Raw genomic sequence first — 19,524 nt, forward strand, 5'->3', positions numbered from 1 at the left:
GAGTATTTGCGTACTCAAAATAGAAAACACGTACATTTATCATTTTAATTGGTTTTATTATTGATAAAAACAGAATTTATTATTGTGTTGTTTGTGTGTGTGACTTTACAATTATTTTGGTTGTAGGCATAAATAAAACAATGTCAATAATAAGCTAATTAAATTTTTGAGAAATTGACGAAAACGCCCCTAATTGCCTATCCTCGTCACCAAACACTCCCACTTTTTCCTCTTCCTCCTCCCAGAAAGATAAAAAAAAAAGAATAATATCATCAACAGAAGAGATATTAAAAAAAAAAAAAACTAATGAATAATCAAAATATATACATCATTTTTGGTCATGTCTTCTTCATCATCTTCTTCCGCACGATTTCAGTCCGCCAGTGTTAACCTTGATCAATCTCGCATTTGCCTCTCGATTCGTCGATACTGCTAGATTTTCTCTCGATTTATTCTAGGGTTCTTATTGATTTCCGCCACCCACTCTCTGTTTTTAGAATCTTACTTCCGTCTCCTTCGTTTGCTCCTAGGGTTTTCTTCTTTTGTTACCTTCTTCTTCAATTCATCTGCGATTCCTTCTTTTGCCCAATTTTTCGATTTTGATTCTTGCAAATTTGTATGTTTGGGGTTATTAATTTTGTGTCGGATTAGCCACGCAGATCGAAGGTTTTTTTAGCTTCGTAGCTATTAGATTTTTCCCATTTCCGGCGACTTTGAAGCCACGATATATAGATAGATAAATCAGGGAGGTTGCTTATTAGCAACCGTTGAAGAAAACGTAACGGTTGGTTAAGGTCTTTGTTTGGATTTGAGGGTAAGGTTTCGTCCGTGACTCTGACGGGCGAGATTTGCATGGGTGAGCATGAATCATGGGCGGCTTCTCCGCCGTCACCCACTCTCTTATATCCCAACGGTTTATTGCCAGGCAAGGCTGCATCTGTGACAAGGCAGCTCGATGCGGAGCGATGGGCCAAGGCTGAGGATAGAACTGCTAAGCTCATTGCTTGTATCCAGCCAAATCCTCCTTCCGAAGATCGCCGCAATGCTGTTGCCAGTTACGTGAGGAGGCTTATCATGGAATGCTTCCCTCAGGTTCAGGTGGGTTTGGTTTGGGGATTCTTGATTTCATTTATCTGTTGTTTAGTTCCTATTTCCGTGATGTAGCTGAGGTTAAGTTTCTTGTTTTTATTCCTTGAGAAAATGTGTTCTTAATCCGTATCTGATCCTTGACTTAGTTGTAACTTTTTGTGTCTACCAGATCTTTATGTTTGGATCTGTACCTCTGAAGACTTATTTGCCTGATGGAGATATCGACTTAACGGCTTTTAGCGCTAACCAAAACCTGAAGGATTCTTGGGCGAATTTGGTTCGCGATATGCTGGAAAAGGAAGAGAAGAACGAGAATGCTGAATTCCATGTCAAAGAAGTCCAGTATATTCAGGCAGAAGTATGCGAATTAGAATGCTTCTTTTTTCTCCTCTTCTATGCTTGGTGTATGAACCATTGATATTAGTCGAAGTAAGATTGAGTCTCTTGACGTACTGAATTGTCTAATGATTTTTCACTTGTACAATGTTTCAGGTAAAGATAATTAAGTGTCTGGTGGAGAATATTGTGGTGGATATATCTTTCAACCAGATTGGAGGGCTGTGTACATTATGCTTCCTTGAGGAGGTTAGCATTCCACCAAAGACAACATGCCACTTGCCTTCTCTTCCTGAGTTAGGCAGATCTTTTGATTTCTTCCCTTTGTTATATGCAGGTTGATCACTATATAAACCAGAACCATTTATTCAAGCGTAGTATTATATTGATTAAAGCCTGGTGTTACTACGAGAGCCGTATATTGGGAGCTCACCATGGGCTTATTTCGACATATGCCCTAGAAACCTTGGTTCTTTACATATTTTATCTTTTCAACAACTCATTTTCGGGACCCCTTGAGGTAATGTCATAATGAAACTGCCTTTATTCTGTCAAGATTGCTTCTTCAATCTTCCTGACTGGTCTTCTTGCATTTGTAGGTCCTCTATCGATTTCTTGAGTTCTTTAGTAAGTTTGACTGGCAGAATTTTTGTCTTAGCCTCTGGGGACCTGTTCCAGTTAGTTCACTACCAGATGTAACAGGTATTTACAAACTGCTGTCCATCATACATTTGCATTAGTTGTGCATCGTAACTGTCTCTAGTACTGATTGTCTTGCTATGCAATTTTTGGCAGCGGCGCCTCCTCGAAAGGATGTTGGAGAGTTACGAGTTAGTGAAGCGTTTTATAGAGCTTGTAGTAAAGTTTATGCAGTTAATATTGCTCCTCAAGAGATACAGGGCCAGCCTTTTGTTTCCAAACATTTCAATGTTATAGACCCTTTGCGTGAAAACAACAACCTTGGACGCAGTGTCAGTAAAGGTACTTACTTGGGTTGAATGCTGCTACCTATTCTTCATAAACCGGTACTTTTATAATTGAATACTAATCTGTACATCTGCAATTTGCATTCTCCCTTAGTTGGTTATACAGTATGAAGCTAGAAGTTGCACAAACTTGTTGACTTCCTTACATGCTTGAATTTTGTTTTTGTTGTTCAATTATTGTGTCAGGTAACTTCTTTAGGATACGAAGTGCATTTACCCTTGGTGCCAAGAAGTTGGCTAGGTTACTTGAATGCCCTAAGGAGAATTTGATCCATGAGGTTAACCAATTTTTTATGAACACATGGGAAAGACACGGCAGTGGTCGACGTCCTGATGCTCCTGGAAATGACTTATGGCTATCAAGACTGGGAGATCCTGAGTCATATCATCAAGCTGAAAATGTTAGTAATTCTTCAAGCAACAAAAGAAACCAAAATGCCATCCGTCTTGGTGGGGTTCACGGAGCTCGGAGTATGCCCTCTCAACAGAATAACTGTGGAACAGAAATTATATCTAGAGTAACATATCAAACGCAAAAGAGTCGAGGCAACTCTTACCAACCTGCTCAGGATGTCATTTCCAATCAAAGTGCTTCAAATGATAAGCTTCAGCAAACTGCTAAGCCAGAAACTCTGGTTAATAATTTTCATGGTACGCATATTTTTGCCAGAACCCGGTCTAGCCCTGAGCTTACTGAGACATATGATGAAGCTCTTTTACAATCACGTCGTAGTAGAGCCCCAGAAGCTGGGAAACGCCAAACTAATTCTACCAGGGTTGATAATATCAGGAAAATGAATATGGAGTCTGAAACTTTGTCAAGCAGTGTTCGATATTCGGCCGACTCATCGTCAGTTAGGCATACTCCATCCCCTCGAAGTCCTGATAGTACTGCTGACATGAGCAGTGCAGTGAATAGTTACTATGATGAATTAGGGTCAGTTTCCGTGAATGAAGACTTCTCTGTTGCAGGGGAACAGGAAGAGCAAGATCTTGTTAACTCGATGACATCTGCTGCTGGGCAAGGTTTTAATGGACATTTTCCTTTCCCTTTTAATTTTTCAACGGGTCACTTACCGTTTCCAATTACACCTTCTATCTTAGCTTCAATGGGATATGGTCAGAGGAATATGCCTGGTATTATTCCTTCTAACCTTCCTTTCATCGACACACCTTGGAGTACTAATGTGCAATTTCCACAAAACTTTGTGTCGCCACCGTTTACCCATTATTTTCCCAGTGGAGCCCACCCAATTTCAGAAAAGCCGAGCAAAACTGGTAGTGATGACATGGGGTCTTCAGAAGTGAATGTCGATGAGTCTGACAATGATCTCTGGCACGAGCCAGAAAGGGGAACTCATAGTTTTGGACTTGAAAATGGTGGTTATGGAATGCATCAGGCAGATGATAAACATCAGTCATCTTTTGCAGAGCACAGTTTTGTACCCTCAAGTAGGAAAAATCGACTGACAAGGGGAGATGGTTTCAAAAATTCCCACTCTCCAGTCAGAGGAAGCAGTCAGATTCAGAGTGAGGAGAGAACTGCAGGCTCTAGATCTGTGTCTGGTGCTAGTTCCGTTCGAAGCAGGACTTCATCTGAAAGCTCTTGGGATGGGTCAACCACAAGGGGGTCAAAGCCAGCTAAGGATAGACGGAATAGGAAAGTTGTGTCTGGGGCTGCATCTACACTGTATGGAAAAGGAAAGAGTGTTCCTGAGCACTCAATCCAGATTGATGATGATAACAGAGAATGGATTCCTGTATCTAGCAATGAAATAATCGATAGAGATCTGGAGCCTCGTCCTACTGTCCCTTCATTTCAAGTACAGAGGCATCAAATACATGGTCATGAACTAGCTCAGGCAAGTGGATCAGAGTCCACAGTGTCTCTTGCTCCTTTTCTCCTTGGCCATGGCATGCAACAAAATGAGGTTGATAATTCTGGATACACGTTTTATCCCACAGGGCCGCCTGTTCCGATTGTTGCAATGCTCCCAATGTACAATTACCAAGCTGGTGGTAATGCGACATCGGATACTCTGGCAAGCCACCACAGTGTGGACGAAGGAGTAGAGAATCATGATCCCTGTAAAAGTTTTGACTCGTCCAGGGGACTTGATCAGTCTGAGATAGTAGTTTCTTCGCACGCCACTAGAATTGGCTCTTCTGCAGAACAGGTGGAGCATAAGAATGATATCCTCAATGGTGATTTTATAAGCCATTGGCAAAATTTGCAGTATGGCCGCTCTTGCCAGAATTCTCAACATCCGCCTGTGTTGTATCCTGCCCCTGTTGTAGTGCCACCTGCTTATCTCCAGGGGCGTTTACCATGGGATGGTCCTGGAAGACCTCTTGCTTACACCAATGTTGTGAATCAACTCATGACCTACGGACCTCGTCTTGTACCGGTTGCTCCTGTACAACCTGTTTCAACCAGGCCACCCAACATTTACCCTCGTTATGCTAATGAAACTCCCAGATACCGAAGTGGGACGGGGACCTATTTTCCAAATCCTGTAAGAACTTAATACTTTCCTTGAGCTTCCATTATACTTGCGTGCATGCTTTGGTTAATCGAGGTACAACTTTCATTTTATTGTCTGGTCTTGTGAAAGGAACCTGAGATATTTTCTAATGCTAAATGAAGAGCTTTTACCTTGCTTCTCAATAATAAAATGTCTGTCAGTCTTGCAGCCCTATATTTCTTATGAATTTACAGCATGATCTGTCTGCTTATCCTACTCGCATTCAAGTCTGCAACTTGACAAATTTGGTCATGTTGCAGGCTATATGGTTCTGGATTTTTTCCGTTCTACTTGCTTGTTATGCTATGCTCATATTGATGGCGTGTTGCTCTCTCCTTTACTGATTCTGTGCTGTCTTTGTTTTTTTTTTATCTTCTGATATAAAACTCATGACGGTTTGGTTTGCCACACTGCTCTAAACTTGTGCTGAATTTGTTGCAGAAGATTTCTCCTAGGGAGCAGCGGCCTACATCTGGCATGAGGCGTGGGAATTATGGGCATGACAGAACCGACCATCATAGTGATAGAGAAGGGAATTGGAATGCTGGTACAAAGACACGAGGTTCTGGACGTAACCACAACAATCGTAACCAAGCTGACAATAAGCCAAGCTCAAGGCAAGACCGATCTGATAGGCATTGGGGGTCGTCGTATAGGCATGAGTCGTCCTCCTATTCTTCTCATCATTCTCAAAACGGTCCAATTCGCTCAAACACTTCACAAGATGCTTCTGGAAATATTGCATATGGTATGTACCGATTGCCGCCGGGCATGAAGCAAAACAGTGTGACTTCTTCAGAGGGACACAACGTTCCATCTGTGATGATGTTTTATCCATATGACCATAATAATGTTTACAATTCACCATCTGAACACCATGAGTATGGGTCTCTTGGACCAGCGGGTGAAGCGCCACATTTAAATGACGAGGATCAGCCAAGGTTTCGTGGTGCTGCTGCTTCTGCTCATATGTCTTCACCTGACGATCCTTCCTCGCCTCACTTCCCCAGGTAATTTTGGTTTTATAGACTTCCGATTACAGAGAGGAAGAACATTCTTGAATAAAGAAGTATCATAGACCTCAGATTTTCCTCTTGATTTCACCAAACAGGGGAAAGTAACATCAATGGTTGCTCAAGTTTAGCTGCAATAAACTCAAGAACTTAGAAGAATACTGTACGATCACATCACTAGGGTCTTGGAAATCTAAAGAAGGCAAAAAGTTGTGAAGCCGTGAAAGAAGAGTCAAGACTTGATAGACCTCAGACCAATCTCGATTTTTCTGTTCAAGTGTGCTCTTGAGAGCAACAAAGAAGGAAACCAAGTCAAAGAGGAATCGGTTAGCGACCCAAGCCTGGTTTGTTCTTTGTATGTACACTACAATCAAGCCAATTACCGCTCATGATCATCGGTTTTAATCATCGTTTTCACGGAGACTGCTGCTTGGTTTTAATAGCCCAGATGGATGAAAAAAACGCAGGAACTCTTTCTCAGATCTAGTACGGTTAGGTAACTTTACTCTTCTTTTTTCCCTTAGCATTTTATTTCCATAGAAAATGTAGTCTTTTTGCCCACATAGAAACTATTAGAATCCAGGGCTTATCGTCAACCATGTTTCTAAAAATTCAAGAAATAATTCCTCTACTATTTTCAGAAAAAGAAAACAGTACACTTTTTAGCTCTGATGACGCTTATTCAGGCCAGGCCTAAATAGTTTGGGTATTGCTTTGCTTATGTTTTCGGCCATTAGTGGGCTCGAAAGTATATATGAAAATTTCTGTCGGTTTTTAGTTTGGAATTAAAGATGGTTTAACTTCGTCTTTATACAATTTTATTATATCAAGGTGAACATAATCGTTGGATACAATATCGAGTGAATCTTTCTTAAAAAGGGAAATATACGTCAAATATGTAAAGATTTGGCTTATATTATACATGTGAATAGTTGGAAAACACACTTTTTCGTGTATATATTTCTTTTTACAATTGTTATACATACTGTATATCCTCTTAATTTACATTATACATGTGTGAAATATTTGGAAAGTTTAACGACCAATATATAGTCTAATGGGAAAATCAACTGAATACTCGCATAGATATGGAAACAATTTACATTTTTCCTTTTCTAATGCATAATCACGTCTTCTTTAACAACTTAACTATATAAAGTTCATAAATCACATTTTAATTCATTTGTATCTATATTCAGTTTCATTTTTGTGTTTTGTTTTAAAATAATTTTAATTCACTTTGTCCATCCTAAATCAAATATTTTTGCATTTCTTAGCTACTATCATTTTCCATTAATTAAATAAAAAATGATTTATTACATTTAAACTAAATAGACAATTTGCATGATATATTAATAAGCATTTTATAAATTTCAAAGACTTATAACATTATAGCCTCACTGCTGGAAAATCTTGTTTTGAACCTCCTCAATACTTCATCAGTCCACTTCTCAACCTCTCGATTTCCAAAACAAAATGGAGAGAATATTTTGTAATCGTAGTTTTAAAACTTCTGCAACGCCTCGGAAACATAATGGCATCATGACTTCACCATGAAGACGTGGAAAATGTAAATTAGTTTTTACTATCGTTTCTCTATTTTACAAAATCTATATATACATTTTTGGATGACTTTTAGCAAATAAATCCTGGAGTTGGAATGTATTTACGGATGAATGCCATTGGCATTAAATTATTTAAATTTGAAAAATATTAATTAAAGATATTACGAACACGATTTTGAGAATCATAAATTCATATCTTCCTTAATTTTCTACATTTTGATTTTTTTTAAGAAAATATAGCCTCGCGGTGTACCGCGGGTTAAAATCTAGTGGAGTACTATTTTTTTATTTACAGTATTATGCATATGGTATTTATCTTTACGTTATATACTCACTTAAGCCTGTGTAGAATTTGGAAAAAAATTAGGCTATATGTATATCAAATTTTACTTTAAAAAAAAATAAAAAATTATGATCTTAAATGTTGCTCCTTTAGTCCATCACGAACATAAATAATTGATCATTTAATCGAGCTATGCTAAAAGAAAATTATTTTTCTTGGGGTGGAAGACGATTACTTACCAACATTTATTTACATATGAATGGAACTAGTCAAAGATGTGAATGTCAGTAAAAATGAAAAAGTTTTACTAATATTTTTTTTATATAAAAGAAGAGAGGTTCATTTGCCTGTGATATTAATGAGCCTATGAGCCCTATGGGCATTTGAAGTAAATGAGTGCACTCTACTGATAGGTTCCTTACCTTTGACCGCCAATACTTTATTGACACGTGTCAACGTAGGCAGAGAACAAACAAATACGTGTACCACCATTAAAAAAATGTTTTTGGTTCCGTTTGATATATTTTGGATTTCTGTCTACAGAATAAAATAAGGAGTAGAATAAATTAGGTTTTCGTGTTTATGTGATTTTGGGTTCAATCGTATGTGGCTACATGATAATTATCCTTGTTCGCTTCAGATCTGGTTTTTGAAGACGAGAGTGTATCATATATCCATCTTGATCGGCTTGTTTTTTCTCTTTGTATCTTTTAATTTCTGTCTAGTGGACTCTATATATATGGGATCCTATATATCCGATCAATATAATCTTTTTATCAGTGAAGAATAAATTAGTTTTGTCGATGTTGGTGTGAATATATAATGTGAAAAAATAAAGCTAGAAATTACCGAAAGTACATAACATTTTGTTTGCACTCATATTACATAAAACGGAATAACAAAGAACAAGATAATAAAGCTAAAAATTACCGAAAGTACATAACATTTTGTTTGCACTCATATTACATAAAACGGAATAACAAAGAACAAGATAAATAAAACAAACTACTACATTTTTTTTTTTTTTGAAAGAAGAACTCAACAACAAACTACCACGTTACATAGATATAAAAAAGAGTGAGAGTCAGAGCTAAAGCAAAACGGTAGTACTCGAAAATGGCAGAAATTACCCATATGAAAAGAGTAAATCCATCTGAACTTACTTTAGACTTGACGAAAAAGTTACCGATCTGGTAGACATAGGCTATGTAGAAGACTAAGCCGTTCAGGACAGTGAAAGAGAGAAAAAACCAGATGAAGCCCCACGGAAGCTTGATGTAAATGTATGTATTCATAAAAGCTGCATCAATCTTGATCTTTCTAACGAACTCCAGAATACGATGGATGACCAACCAGAAGGCCAATAAGCTGAACACGATTCCAAGGGCAACATCTTCTCCTAACATGTAGACGAGAAAGCCGAACTCACAAAGGCACAAAATGATAACGAGAATACCCACTGAAATCTTAAAATCGGTCATCCCAACTTCTCTTTCCCGATCTACTCCATCTCCATCCATTTTTTTTTTCTCTCTCTCTCTCTCTCTCTCTCTCTTTTTCCTCTCCCACCCACTCTTTTTCTCTCTCTCACAGTTTTCTGAGACGATCTGGGTTTGTTTGCTTATTTATAAAAGCGTTTCAAATGAGGGTAATTTGGTCATTGAAAAACACTCCCTGAATTTCCAATTCTACCCTTTGAGTAACCTCCAAGGATTTTCCGTACAGAATATATGAGACAAAAAAAAGAGAGTTCTAGGAGCTCGGTTAATTTCCAATTCTACCCTTTGAGTAACCTCCAAGGCTTTTCCGTACAGAACATATGAGACAAAAAAAGAGAGTTCTAGGAGATCGGTTAATTTCCTGATTAGCACGGTGGAACTGTTTGTTCTTCTTTATTCGCAATATTATTATTAAAAAGCCCAAGCGGAGAAAAAGGCTTTAAAAAGCCCAACTTGTAAGTAAAGTTTTGTGCAAGTCAAACCCTGAAACCCAAATATATTATATATTACAATTTTGGCTTAATGTTTTTTTAAACCTTTTAGCGTGGCTTGTTTCTAAAATATGTAAAATGATAACGAGAATACCCACTGAAATCTTAAAATCGGTCATCCCAACTTCTCTCTCTCTCTCTCTCTCTCTCTCTCTCTCTTTCCTCTCCCACCCACTCTTTTTCTCTCTCTCACAGCTTTCTGAGACGATCTAGGTTTGTTTGCTTATTTATAAAAGCGTTTCAAATTAGGGTAATTTGATCATTGAAAAACACTCCCTGAATTTCCAATTCTACCCTTTGAGTAACCTCCAAGGCTTTTCCGTACAGAATATATGAGACAAAAAAAGAGAGTTCTAGGAGCTCGGTTAATTTCCAATTCTACCCTTTGAGTAACCTCCAAGGCTTTTCCGTACAGAACAAATGAGACAAAAAAAGAGAGTTCTAGGAGCTCGGTTAATTTCTTGATTAGCACGGTGGAACTGTTTGTTCTTCTTTATTCGTAATATTATTATTAAAAAGCCTAAGCGGAGAAAAAGGCTTTAAAAAGCCCAACTTGTAAGTAAAGTTTTGTGCAAGTCAAACCCTGAAATCCAAATATATTATATATGACAATTTTGGCTTAATGTTTTTTTAAACCTTTTAGCGTGGCTTGTTTCTAAAATATGTAAAATGATAACGAGAATACCCACTGAAATCTTAAAATCGGTCATCCCAACTTCTCTTTCCCGATCTACTCCATCTCCATCCATTTTTTTTTTCTCTCTCTCTTTTTCCTCTCCCACCCACTCTTTTTCTCTCTCTCACAGCTTTCTGAGACGATATGGGTTTGTTTGCTTATTTATAAAAGCGTTTCAAATGAAAGTAATTTGGTCATTGAAAAACACTCCCTGAATTTCTAATTCTACCCTTTGAGTAACCTCCAAGGCTTTTCCGTACAGAATATATGAGACAAAAAAAAAGAGAGTTCTAGGAGCTCGATTAATTTCCAATTCTACCCTTTGAGTAACCTCCAAAGCTTTTCCGAACAGAACATATGAGACAAAAAAAAAGAGAGTTCTAGGAGCTCGGTTAATTTCCTGATTAGCACGGTGGAACTGTTTGTTCTTCTTTATTCGCAATATTATTATTAAAAAGCCCAAGCGGAGAAAAAGGTTTTAAAAAGCCCAACTTGTAAGTAAAGTTTTGTGCATGTCAAACCCTAAAACTCAAATATATTATACTATATGACAATTTTGGCTTAATGTTTTTTTAAACCTTTTAGCGTGGCTTGTTTCTAAAATATGTAAAGAAGACATTACATCGCTCGTAATTAAGAAGGATAATTTCTTTTTAGAAATACTGTCAACCCAAAACATAAGTTAAAGTAAATAAGCAAACGGTTGGATTTTGCTCTTTCTATATTTGTTATTATGGACTTATGGTCCTCACGACGCGTTATATACTAGGATAAGAGTTTGTTTATATATTTGTTGTCATAATCCTAGTGTCTAGCTGTCAAAAACTTTGTCGCCATGTTGCTCATATAATTAGCATATTTTTCCTTTTAACAAGATAGAATTTTTATATCGTACGTAACTGCAATGGTAAACATTCATATCATACCATCTATTCGAGGTGGAAGAATATGTTCTTCTTCCACACTAAACCCTCTGATTGGTAGAACAGTAATTGATTTGGTTTAGCTAAATAGTTTTGGTTATTTTGTAGTGTCTTCTTATCGTATTATGCAGTTTTTGGGTCTTGATGCTTCAATTTAATGGCAATAAGCTTTAGAGAAAGCTACCATGTATATACAATATTCATTAGTTGTTCATAAATGTCTTTGTTGTAAACTCAAAAGTTCAAAATGTTAGACTCAAGGAATTGAATCAAACAGTGAAAGTTCCAGTCTTTAGGCACGGACAGGTTAAGGCATTTCTAGAATGAAATGTTTTGAGTTTTGTTACTTTAGGATCCAGCTGAAGGTAAATGATGATACCACTGGGACTGGTGAATATTTAAAAAGCTCAATTCGATATACTGATATAGAATTAAAACATAATTGTGAGCCCAAAACATATGTCATGCCAAGATGCATAATATATTTACGGGTACGTACGTATTGAAATGGGCTTTACCAGTCATCATTGATAGAGACGCAAGATGTTAACATATGAAAAACCACTTAAAATATAAAAATAACATATATATGAAAACCAAAACAAAAATTCATTCAGACACAATGTAAATTTGTTTATATCTTTTGTCTTTTATACATAAGATACATACCCCCTTCTTTTTTTTTTGGGACTTTTACTAGATTAGTAGAAAAACAATGGCTTGCTCATTTATTTTTCAACACACAACGTTGGTTGTTCATACATCGTAATTCATAGTGTTCCCTTTGTAATAGTTTATTTTAGTTTCGAAAAACAATGAAAAAAAATAGAGTAGAAACTCAACCCAAAACAAAACCCTAAAATAAAACAAAACCATAAATGAAACATCAACAGACTAAATAGAAGACCAATTAAACTATATGAGTAGTAGAAGAACAAAGTCAAAGTCTTCTATTTAGTTTGTTACTCTTGTCCATCCCAATCCAGTTTCTCCGACTTTGTGGATTCCACCATTTTGACTTCAACGGGAAAAACGAGTATCATCCCAACTGAGAAAAGGGTCCAACAAATCCTGATCACAAAAGTCAACAAAATAACAGTTTTGGTTTGCTCTTTTAAGCTCTTTGGATTTAAGCTCTTTAAACCCAAAACTAGTTAACTTCCATCCACTCCCTAATGAATTCTACGGCAATGGAGATCGTCAATGAGAAGAAGAAAATTAGACATAAAAATGTTGACCCACTTTTAGGTTCAATAAAAGACTCCAATAAATCAAAAGGCAGAGACATATGGGTGAAACCTGTCGTTGATAGAGGAAAAGACGTTGTTAGAAGTTAGAACCAAGAACCATAAATAATTCATACAATTGGGAGAAGCTGACTGAACATACCTTTGCAATTCATTAGCTGAAGTATAAGTAAAACAGAAAAGCCCATCATTCTTTTTGTGTAGCCATCACCTGTGATATATTATTATTATTGTATGGAGAAAATGCCAAAACAATAATTATTTCTCTTTAACGTCTGAGTTTATCAAAACGAGCTCATAATTAGTATTGTTTCGTGGGACGTGATTTTAGTCAAATGGTTAAGTACATTCGACTCCGCCTTTTCCACTGGAGTTCGACTCCACTAAGTCGCGTTACCCCGCGTAGTAGGGATTGGCTATGGATCGGGCTTTGTCGATCCAAAGATGTCAAAAAAAAAAAAAAAAAAATAGTATTGTTTTGTTTTAGAGTAATAAACTTAGACGTTAAAGAGATATAAATGCATTGTTTTTGACAGTTGACCAAACATTATAGAATTTAATAATTTGAGATTCATATCATGGATTTTAGACTTTTAAATATGAATGAATTGTTTTTTCACATAGCAAATTAGATGGGAAAAGAGAGAAAAAAAATTCAGGGAAACGCAAGTCAACATTGCGCGGAATGATATAGTTGGCAATCAAACGATCTTATTTGGTGCCTATTGACTAATGACACAAAACTATTTTGTTGTGTTTTTAATAAAGTGTTGGCACTCGGACCACTCGTTATGAGAAATCGGAATTTGATATCAATTAATATAAGAGATTTCTTCATTAGTACTAATTAAAAAAAAACTTGTTTAACATTAAACCAAAAAAAAAAAAAAAGTGGTCCTGAAGAAACAAATCTGTTGAATAGTTAAGAAAATGCTAAATCCATAGAGCAGGCCATGCCCATGCCCTGCCTTGTCGTTACGCAACAATCAACAACTTGACGACCATTACGGTTCTATTGGTTTAATTCGATTTCTTTCTCTTGGTTCGGTTTGATTTTGGTTTTGCAAACGGTTAAATTTTAATCTAAGGTCACGTATTTTACCATTTTACTGCAAATATTTCTATTTAAAATTTGAAAATATAATATTGTTAGACCTTTTTCCTAATCTACTCTTTGATTTTACATTTACTACAGATAGAATTTTATTTATAAAAAAGGGAAATATAAATTATAGAAGCATTTTCATTTTCTTTTACCTTGTCCAGTCTACTCTACTGTTTGGTCTCTCTCTCTCTTTTTTTTTTTTTAACTCTTATCTCTGTGCAAGCAACTTCGTCTCTCTCGATAATGGCGTTCCGATATCTTCTCGCTGTCTCCGTCTTCGGAGATTTTGTTTGACTTCAAAGGACAGTCGGATCTTTGTTAAACACTATCTTCTCCAGTTCAAATCTCTTATTGGATTTCATCAGAGTTCTCTCGTTTAATCCATCGCGTTTCTCAGTGTTTCGTTTGATAATTTTAGTTGGCAAATTTCGGTGTTTATATTGGCTATTATTAAAAATTCGTCGAGATAACTTTGTGTTCATCGAGAGTGTGTGAGATTTAGGGTTCCGCTACAAAGGCTTCAAGTTCGCGGGAAGGTGAGATTCGATTAGATGTTTTTTTTTTTTTTTTTTTTTGTTGGTATTTGTTCCTCTGCTCATTAGATATACTTTTTGATTTTATTACAATATTATTTTTCGGAGTTTCTGTTCATGTGGGGGTTTTGTTCTTCTTCTAATTTTATTTTAATTATATTACTGTTCTTTTACTCATCATATCGGGCAATTTATCCTGAATCTGGAGTTGATGAAGTCACTAAACTCTGTTCCATGTTCTTGAAATCAATGATTTCGTTTTTTTGAAAATCAAAGCTTCTTGTTCTTTGCACATGTTTTGTTGTTCCATAAATGGCAAAAAGATTCTGGAATTAGGTTTTATTTACTTCACATGTACTGCAGTTTTGTTCTTTATCTGGGATTTGTTTAAGTTTTTAGTTTTTGTGTAACTTTTTTTTTAATGAAATAGTATTTTTGTTAGTTAGATTCTGTAGAGTGTGCTTAATTGGGATCTGAAACCTTATTAAACAATGTTTGAGTGACTCACTTTTCATCCTTATTGATTAATTAAACTAATCACTGTTGAAAATGCTTTCACTTTATACTATACTCTTCTTTTTAGCTTGCTATATATTTTATTGCTTTGATTGTTTATTAGTTGACTTGAGCTACTAGTATTGAACTATTAGTGTGTAGAGAAACTATGGCCATCGACTAAATGATTTTCTTTTGTTATTCAGATTACTGTTTGGTAGAAAATTTTGATACGAATTGAGCAAGATGTTGAACTCTATCGACTGCATTGTTGTATGTGGTGCTAAAGAGAACACTTCTGATTGAAGGATGCATTCACTTTACATTCAGCAGTAATGAAGAACGGACAGGTTCTTCTATAACACAATCTTCTACCTTTTGCTATCTTTCTTGTATTGGCTTAGTGGTCTTCAAAACTTGTGTAACTTCTGAAATGCCTTTCCTTTTTGTAAGGTAACAAGTAGTTACTGGTCCCTTATAGCTATTGAGATTGGTGGATTAAGTCAATACTTTCACATAATAAGTTTAAATTTCTCTACTAGCTAGACTAGTTCTAGCAATAGTTAAACTGTCTTAGTACTTGTAGAAAGATTAGAAAATAACTACTATTTAATTTCAGTGCGCACAAGAGCTACAATCTTCCACTCAAGCTTCACATGACTCTCAAGGTGAACAGAAAACCAACCTATCAATAGATGCTCCTATACAAGATTCTGGTTCTGTATCTGCTTCAAGCAATGACAGTAGGAAAGTTTCAAGACAAGATATTGAACTTGTAAGAAAAAAATTTGAGCTCCTTCTTGTAATTTTAACTTTTAAAAAGTAGGCTTCATCTCTCTCTCTCTCTCTCTCTCTCTCTCTCTCTCTCTCTCTCTCTCTCTCTCTCTCTCTCTCTCTCTCTCTCTCTCTCTCTCTCTCTCTCTCTCTCTCTCTCTCTCTCTCTCTCTCTCTCTCTCTCTCTCTCTCTCTCTCTCTCTCTCTCTCTCTCTCTCTCTCTCTCTCTCTCTCTCTCTCTCTCTCTCTTTCTATCTAAGTGGAAATATGTTTGTGTCTTCCCACATATATGTGTAACATCTGATAATGAACACTTGGTAATTGGTTGATGTAGGTTCAAAATTTGATAGAAAGATGTCTTCAGTTGTACATGAACAGAGATGAGGTCGTGAAGACCCTCTTGACTCGTGCAAGGATAGACCCTGGATTTACAACCTTGGGTAAGCTTTTGTAGGTTATTGAAATCTCTTTGCTTCATTTTGTTTCATTGCATAATAGCCTTTCTTTCAGTCTTAGATTTCAGATTCTCATTAGCTTAACTCCATCTTCTGTGTTATTGCAGAGTGACACAAATTGCATGTTATATATCGTTTAGTTATATAGCATTAGCAACGTGAAACATAAAATGAATTTCTGTATCTGACTCTCCTTTTTTTATGTGTGAAAACCAGTTTGGCAGAAATTGGAAGAAGAAAACGCAGACTTTTTCAGGGCTTATTATATAAGGTTGAAACTGAAGAAGCAAATAATTTTGTTCAATCATTTGCTTGAGCACCAGTACCATCTCATGAAGTATTCTCCTGGACCTCCAAAAATTCCTCTGGCACCGATACAAAACGGAATGCATCCCATGGCACCTGGTAATAAGTCTGAAACCCTATATCACCTAAAAACTTGTCTAGTATTTTTTGAAAAAGTCACAAGTAAAAAGGTTTTATATTGAACTTCACTGTTATTTAACACTGTTGTTTCGCAGTGCAGTTAACATGCCAATGGGATACCCAGTACTACAACATCCTCAAATGCATGTTCCAGGCCATCCCCATCTTGATGCAATGGGAGTATCGAGCTGCCATGTTGTTAATGGAGTCCCTGCCCCTGCGAATTTCCATCCGTTGAGGATGAATACAGCGAATGAGTAAGAACTAACTCGCAGTATAAGTTAACTTATTTCGGGTAGAATGATTATTATCGGTTGATGGCATGTGCTAACCTAAATCTCCATTTTTCTTAGTATGGTGATCGATACAACTGCGAATGATGCAACTCCTCAAGTGATTCCACCAAACAGTGGTGGGATGCCTGAGATGGTAGCGAGCCCAGCTTCTGTTGCGTCAAGCGGACACTTTCCGTTTGCTGCTTCAGACATGTCGGGTATGGTAATGGACACTTCAGTGCTTGATTCAGCATTCACATCTGACGTTGGACCGGATGGAGAAGGAGCCGGGAATTCCAGAGATTCCCTCAGGTCATTTGATCAGATTCCTTGGAACTTTAGCCTTTCTGATCTCACGGCAGATTTGTCAAATCTGGGAGGTAAGTTTCAATGACATCCTTGTCTTTTTTTTGGGGTATGGAATTTGTCAGTTTTATAAAGAGAGAGCTGATTATCAGATAAAGATATGTATGTTGCAGATTTAGGTGCCTTAGGAAACTATCCAGGCTCTCCATTTCTTCCATCTGATTCAGAGATTTTCCTGGATTCTCCTGAACAAGAGGATATAGGTACTCTCTCATTTTTCAACTCTTCTTCTTCCTCCGGTTTCACCAGTCTTGAAAACATTTACGTAGAAAACCAAACCGGAACATAAATAGATATCATACAGAATCAGATTGAACTACATTTGGTACTCTTAACAATTGAAAAACCCAATCCAAAGCTGAACATAAACTTCAAGTTTGGTTGATATATTGTTATGCTTTATTATGATCATTATCTCTTTAATTTTGATTATGATTGATGCACATGATGATCTCTTTTCTGCATGCATAGAGGAGTTTTTCGTGGATTCGGTGCCTGGACCTCGTTCTAATTCAGATGAAGAGAAGCCTTGAATTGAAAAGTAGCGACGGCCATAATCATCTTTCAGATAAACCACCAAAGCATTATTAAAATAACAAATATTGATATATATAAATCAAAGCATTTTGAATAAAATGAAGCTGCAGTTGTAGCCTCCTTGTACCTCTATTACAATTCTCTTAAATGAATCAAGAAATAGGCTTAGACTAGTTTCTTTGTCTTTTATTTGCTTCAATCCTATGCTTTGGTCTATTTTATGTTCTAGTTATCTTTAAATTTGTTTTTTTCTTAAAATCCCTTTCTTTTTAGAGGTATGAGTTACAAAAAACTTTGTAAATGTAGTCCAACTCTTTAGCAGCATTCTGCATCAAACCGGATATGAGACAATACGGTTTAGTGTCCTACAAGAAATTTGTCTTAAGCTACAGTGTCATTGTCATGGACATTTAAATTGAGAGCGAATATATTAACAGTGTCGTCAATACAATAAGAAATGAGCGAATATATTTTATAAAAAGGGCCTTAGGGCCGTCATTAAAAGGGCCGGTATATTAGCCCATATCAACAGTTGTTTCCGTCTTTTTGGATAAAATATAGCCACGCGCACTTAGCGCGAGTTATCTACACGCAGCTAAAATCTGTAGGTTTTATGCTGTTTTTTAGGCCTGGGCAAACGGCAGAAACCGATCAAACCGACCCGATCAACCCGAGATTTTCGGTTTTCGGCGAAAACCGAAGAGATTAGACCAAACCGAACGGCAAAATTAGTTTGGGCAATCGGATGTCGGTTCGGGTCGGTTCGGTAGTCGGTTATCGATCGGTTAATTCGGTTTAAGGGAACATGGTATAAAAACATAAAACCCTAGATCTAATTCATTTCATCTCTTCTCCTCTCCTTTACGATCCTTCTTTTTCCACTCTTTCTTCTTCTCCTTACTTCTTTCTTCTTCTCCTTACTTCTTTTTTAGACTCTCCAACATCGATACCGTGGTTCAGTTTCGACATGGGTTGGCCGTTCATCACTAGCTTCGACCAGATTTTGTTTTCAGAAAGTAAGTCTTCAGATCTAACGATTTTCAATTTTGTTTTTGTTTTTCTTTTCCTTTTTTTCTTAATTTTATGATGGATTTGAATCGATGTGGTTTTGATGATGGTTGGTGATAGATCTCATCGGAGAAATATTTCTCTACGGCGACGGCGACGGCGACGGCTCGTTGGCTAGGAAGAGAGTAGCGGCGGCAAGCTTTCAGCAGCCCTAATTTTTTTTGGATTTGGATTTGTAATTGTAATTTAATTTAATTTGGGCTTGGGTTTGTTTGTTTCGGCCCATTATTTATTGGTTTGTAATTGTAATTTTCTGTTTACGAAGCCCATTATCTTGATTTTGGTCTAATTCGGTTTAAAAAAACCGAAGTAGAAAAATTTTCGGTTTACTTCGGAATTGATTTTTAGTCCTAGAACCGAACCGAAAAAACCGAGTTCCGATTAAACCAAACCGAATTATTATTCGGTTCAATTCGGCAAAATTTTATAAACCCGAAAAACCCGAAAAACCGATTAAACCGAACCGAATAACCCGAGTAAACCGAACGCCCAGGCCTACTGTTTTTATTAAGTTTCGAAATTCAAGCGCGTGAGGCTATCATACCCTTCAATTAAGTTTAGAAACTCGGTAACGTGTAAACACATTTCCAGAAACCATTAGAGCAGGTCCATTGGGAGGACCTTGTGAGTTTCTTAGAAGAATCTTAAAGAAAAAAAGTCAAAAAATAATTCAAAATTGTGGTATTAAGCAAGGTTCGCACCTTGCATTAGGTGTTTTTTGGTTTTTAAGGTTCGTGTACGTGTCATTCTTTTATTGGAAAACTGTAGAAAAAAAAAAATTTACTATCCCGTGTTTTTTTTTACCTTCGAAATCGATTTGTCTTCTCTCCTCCTTGTTTTCTCCGAAGCTCTACGGA

General features: G+C 36.6%; 2 protein-coding genes and 2 long non-coding RNA genes across 6 annotated transcripts; 3 read left to right on the top strand and 1 right to left on the bottom strand.

Moving 5' to 3' along the window:
* Nucleotides 1-35: 35 nt before the first annotated feature.
* On the bottom strand, nt 36-418 carry LOC110228314. The gene is made up of 2 exons (XR_002331841.1): nt 328-418; nt 36-238 (listed from the first exon to the last, which is right to left on the bottom strand). It is a non-coding gene; the product is annotated as an uncharacterized LOC110228314 (long non-coding RNA).
* On the top strand, nt 288-6,760 carry LOC9312702. Of its 2 annotated transcripts, none has more exons than XM_021025147.1 (9): nt 288-1,098; nt 1,259-1,447; nt 1,582-1,674; nt 1,763-1,945; nt 2,025-2,127; nt 2,221-2,406; nt 2,598-4,927; nt 5,378-5,946; nt 6,048-6,760. In XM_021025147.1, the coding sequence occupies exons 1-9, from the start codon at nt 853-855 to the stop codon at nt 6,055-6,057; spliced, it is 3,909 nt and encodes a 1,302-aa protein (XP_020880806.1). In that variant the 5' UTR covers nt 288-852; the 3' UTR covers nt 6,058-6,760. The 2 variants fall into 2 exon arrangements, with proteins under 2 accessions (XP_020880806.1, XP_020880807.1); XM_021025148.1 differs by having other exon boundaries at nt 5,381-5,946.
* A 7,057-nt stretch (nt 6,761-13,817) lies between these two features.
* Nucleotides 13,818-17,798, top strand: LOC9314471. Of its 2 annotated transcripts, none has more exons than XM_021025164.1 (9): nt 13,818-14,274; nt 14,973-15,116; nt 15,386-15,541; nt 15,875-15,980; nt 16,212-16,400; nt 16,522-16,678; nt 16,775-17,076; nt 17,176-17,265; nt 17,534-17,798. In XM_021025164.1, exons 2-9 carry the CDS (start codon nt 15,102-15,104, stop codon nt 17,593-17,595), a joined length of 1,077 nt encoding a protein of 358 aa, XP_020880823.1. In that variant the 5' UTR covers nt 13,818-14,274; nt 14,973-15,101; the 3' UTR covers nt 17,596-17,798. The 2 variants fall into 2 exon arrangements, with proteins under 2 accessions (XP_020880823.1, XP_020880822.1); XM_021025163.1 differs by having other exon boundaries at nt 17,161-17,265; nt 17,534-17,797.
* A 455-nt stretch (nt 17,799-18,253) lies between these two features.
* LOC110228310 lies at nt 18,254-18,964 on the top strand. The gene is made up of 2 exons (XR_002331825.1): nt 18,254-18,615; nt 18,728-18,964. It is a non-coding gene; the product is annotated as an uncharacterized LOC110228310 (long non-coding RNA).
* Nucleotides 18,965-19,524: the final 560 nt, after the last annotated feature.

The sequence above is a fragment of the Arabidopsis lyrata genome (assembly GCF_000004255.2).
Source record: "Arabidopsis lyrata subsp. lyrata unplaced genomic scaffold ARALYscaffold_5, whole genome shotgun sequence".
In the NCBI taxonomy this organism is placed as follows: domain Eukaryota; kingdom Viridiplantae; phylum Streptophyta; class Magnoliopsida; order Brassicales; family Brassicaceae; genus Arabidopsis; species Arabidopsis lyrata.